Source organism: Meleagris gallopavo, chromosome 21 (genome assembly GCF_000146605.3).
Source record: "Meleagris gallopavo isolate NT-WF06-2002-E0010 breed Aviagen turkey brand Nicholas breeding stock chromosome 21, Turkey_5.1, whole genome shotgun sequence".
In the NCBI taxonomy this organism is placed as follows: Eukaryota; Metazoa; Chordata; class Aves; order Galliformes; family Phasianidae; genus Meleagris; species Meleagris gallopavo.
The window spans coordinates 8461778-8464575 of NC_015031.2; the positions used below are offsets into that span (position 1 = coordinate 8461778).

General features: G+C 53.2%; 1 protein-coding gene across 1 annotated transcript; it reads left to right on the forward strand.

Annotated features, from left to right (window-relative positions):
• The first annotated feature begins 1176 nt into the window (after positions 1–1176).
• LOC109370606 (pinopsin) lies at positions 1177–2777 on the forward strand. The gene is made up of 3 exons (XM_019621871.2): positions 1177–1606; positions 2097–2279; positions 2456–2777. Exons 1-3 carry the CDS (start codon positions 1264–1266, stop codon positions 2668–2670), a joined length of 741 nt encoding a protein of 246 aa, XP_019477416.1. The 5' UTR covers positions 1177–1263; the 3' UTR covers positions 2671–2777.
• Positions 2778–2798: the final 21 nt, after the last annotated feature.

Genomic DNA, 2798 nt, shown 5'->3' on the forward strand with positions numbered 1-2798 from the left:
GGAGAAAAACGTTCATAGGGTCTTTTTTAATAACTTCATATTTGTAATGCATTCTACAGATATGCATGGATTTTACTGGGATGCCAGCAGCGTGCCCATGAGGATGCTCCTGGTGCTCCAGCCCCATGCTGCCGGGGCTGATTTTGGGGTGCGGGAGCTCATGGAAAGTGGCCGTCAAGAAGTGATGGGATGGAGCAAATCCCAGCTGTGGCACGTGGGGTTCCTCACTTTGTACCGAAGCCTTTTCTAAGCAGACTGTCCGTGCATCCCAGCTGCATGCAGAGCGGTGGTCGTCGCGCCCGCCTTGTGACATGTTTGATACCAATGTTTTGCTACCATGTGAAGGCTGCAGAAATCGTCCTTACCTGCATCCTAAAGGAATTTTGTATTTCAGTATTATCTCTCTGTGTATTTTTTGTCAATTTGTTAATATTTATAACGAGAACCCAAAATAAAAAGGGGAAAAAAGAAAAAAAGAGGTGCAGCTTATGAGTCTCGCCTTGGCCATACCACCTAATGCTTCTAAACCAGTGGGGATCGTTCTGCACCGCCTGCTCCTTTCTGCTGGACAGATCCCCAAAGGGGACTTTCAGGGTGAGGGATTAGGCAAGGGAGGATTAGACACCAAACCTCTAAGTTGCCATTAAGGTTGCATCACTCAGAGGTGCTGCATCAGCAGAAGGCCATTGGGGATGAGCCATGCAATGCCCTGTGCTGCATTCAGGCCATGTTCTGCATGAATTGTTCCATTGCAGACGTTGTGAAGGGGCAGACTTATCACCCCAGCCCTGTCCGCACTGTATATAGAGCTATAAATATATGGCTTTATGTATTTGCAGTAGTGCATATATACTTATATATTTATACTATCTATTTGTATTCTATATCAAACACAGTGTGGTTATATCAACAGTATACAAAGTGTTTATCGCATGGCTTTACAGCTGTGGCCAATGGGGTTCCCCCCACCACCATCACCCCATACTGTGCCCACAGCACCGGGCTGCATTGTCACAGCAGTGCTCACGTAACCAAACCTATTTACTTGATTAAATGAGGCAGAAGGCAGGCAGCAGGTTTTTGGCTTAAGTCAACCTTTATCCCCTCTGGAATAAAGAGCTGATTATTTAAAAAAAAGGAGGGTGAGTTATTCAGATTAAAAAGAAAAAGCTTAAGGTGTTTCAACACAAAGCTCCTCTCTGGGGCTTTATAAAGAGGCGGCTTTTGGGGAGGATCCACAGGTGCTGTGCTGCAGAAGCACCGATGTCCTCCAACAGCTCCCAGGCACCTCCCAGTAGGACCCCAGGGCCTTTTGATGGCCCCCAGTGGCCCTACCAGGCCCCACGAAGCACATATGTGGGGGTGGCCGTGCTGATGGGCACAGTGGTCGCCTGTGCCTCGGTGGTGAACGGGCTGGTCATCGTGGTGTCCATCCGCTACAAGAAGCTCCGCTCCCCACTGAATTACATCCTGGTGAACCTGGCCGTGGCCGACCTGCTGGTGACGCTGTGCGGCAGCTCCATCAGCCTCTCCAACAACATCAACGGCTTCTTCGTGTTCGGCAGGAAGATGTGTGAGCTGGAGGGCTTCATGGTCTCCCTGACAGGTAAGGACACGGAGCTCATGGCCCGGGTTGGGCTGGCCTGCAGAGTTCTGAGGAATGCAGCCCATCCAACCTGGCCTTGGACACCTGTGGGGGGCATCCTCAGCTTCTCTGGGCAGCCAGCATCCTCTCAGCACCCTGCCACAAAGGGCTGCGTCTCAGGGGGCTGTAGCCAACATCTGGGCTGTGTCGGGCTGGTGCTAATTGGTGCCAGGCTGAAACAAGGACTGGAACCGTGGCTGTGATATGAGGGGTTCAATGCTGCATAGCTTCTGAATGCTCCCAAACTAAACTTGGCTGTCACCATGAAGCTTCACAGTCATCACATGTAAGCCAGCTTACATCTTCAAGTGCTTCACAGCGATCCCTTCCATAAGGAAAAATCTGACATATAGTCACAGCAGAATCTCCTCCAGGAGCTCCCCGCCACCCATCCCAGCACAAGACCTGCTGCTGGACCCCAACCCCTCCTCCTCTTCCTCCTCTCCCCTAGGCATCGTGGGGCTGTGGTCGCTGGCCATCCTGGCCCTGGAGCGCTACGTTGTGGTCTGCAGACCCCTGGGGGATTTACGCTTCCAACGCCGGCACGCAGTGAGCGGCTGCGCCTTCACGTGGGGCTGGGCGCTGCTCTGGAGCGTCCCACCACTGCTGGGCTGGAGCAGCTACGTGCCTGAAGGTAGGAGGTGCACATTGGTGGCACCAGAACTGCGTCCATCGCGGCTGTGTGCAAGCAGGGAGGGGCTGGAGAGCACACACAGCTCACGTATGGAGATTGTCTGGGGAACCGAGAGGTGCTTCGGAGGTTTGCACTGCGGTTTGGTGTAGGTTAGCGTCAAATCTGGTTTGTTCCAGGGTTGAGGACATCGTGCGGGCCTAACTGGTACACGGGTGGCAGCAACAACAACAGCTACATCCTGTCCCTGTTCGTCACCTGCTTCGTCCTGCCGCTCAGCCTCATCCTCTTCTCCTACGCAAACCTGCTGGTGACCCTGCGGGCGGTACGTGCTGCCGTGCAGCTTTGGGGTTCTTTAGCCAGGGTTGACACCCCTTCCCCAGACAGTGCCTAAATAAACCCATTACGTGATGCGGTGCTTCGGGTTCTCTCTCGATACAACGTAACCCAGGATCCCCTTTTCACTGGAGCTTGCAGTTCTGCTGTTTCTGTGGGCTCTCTGCAGACCAGCAGCTCCTCCCC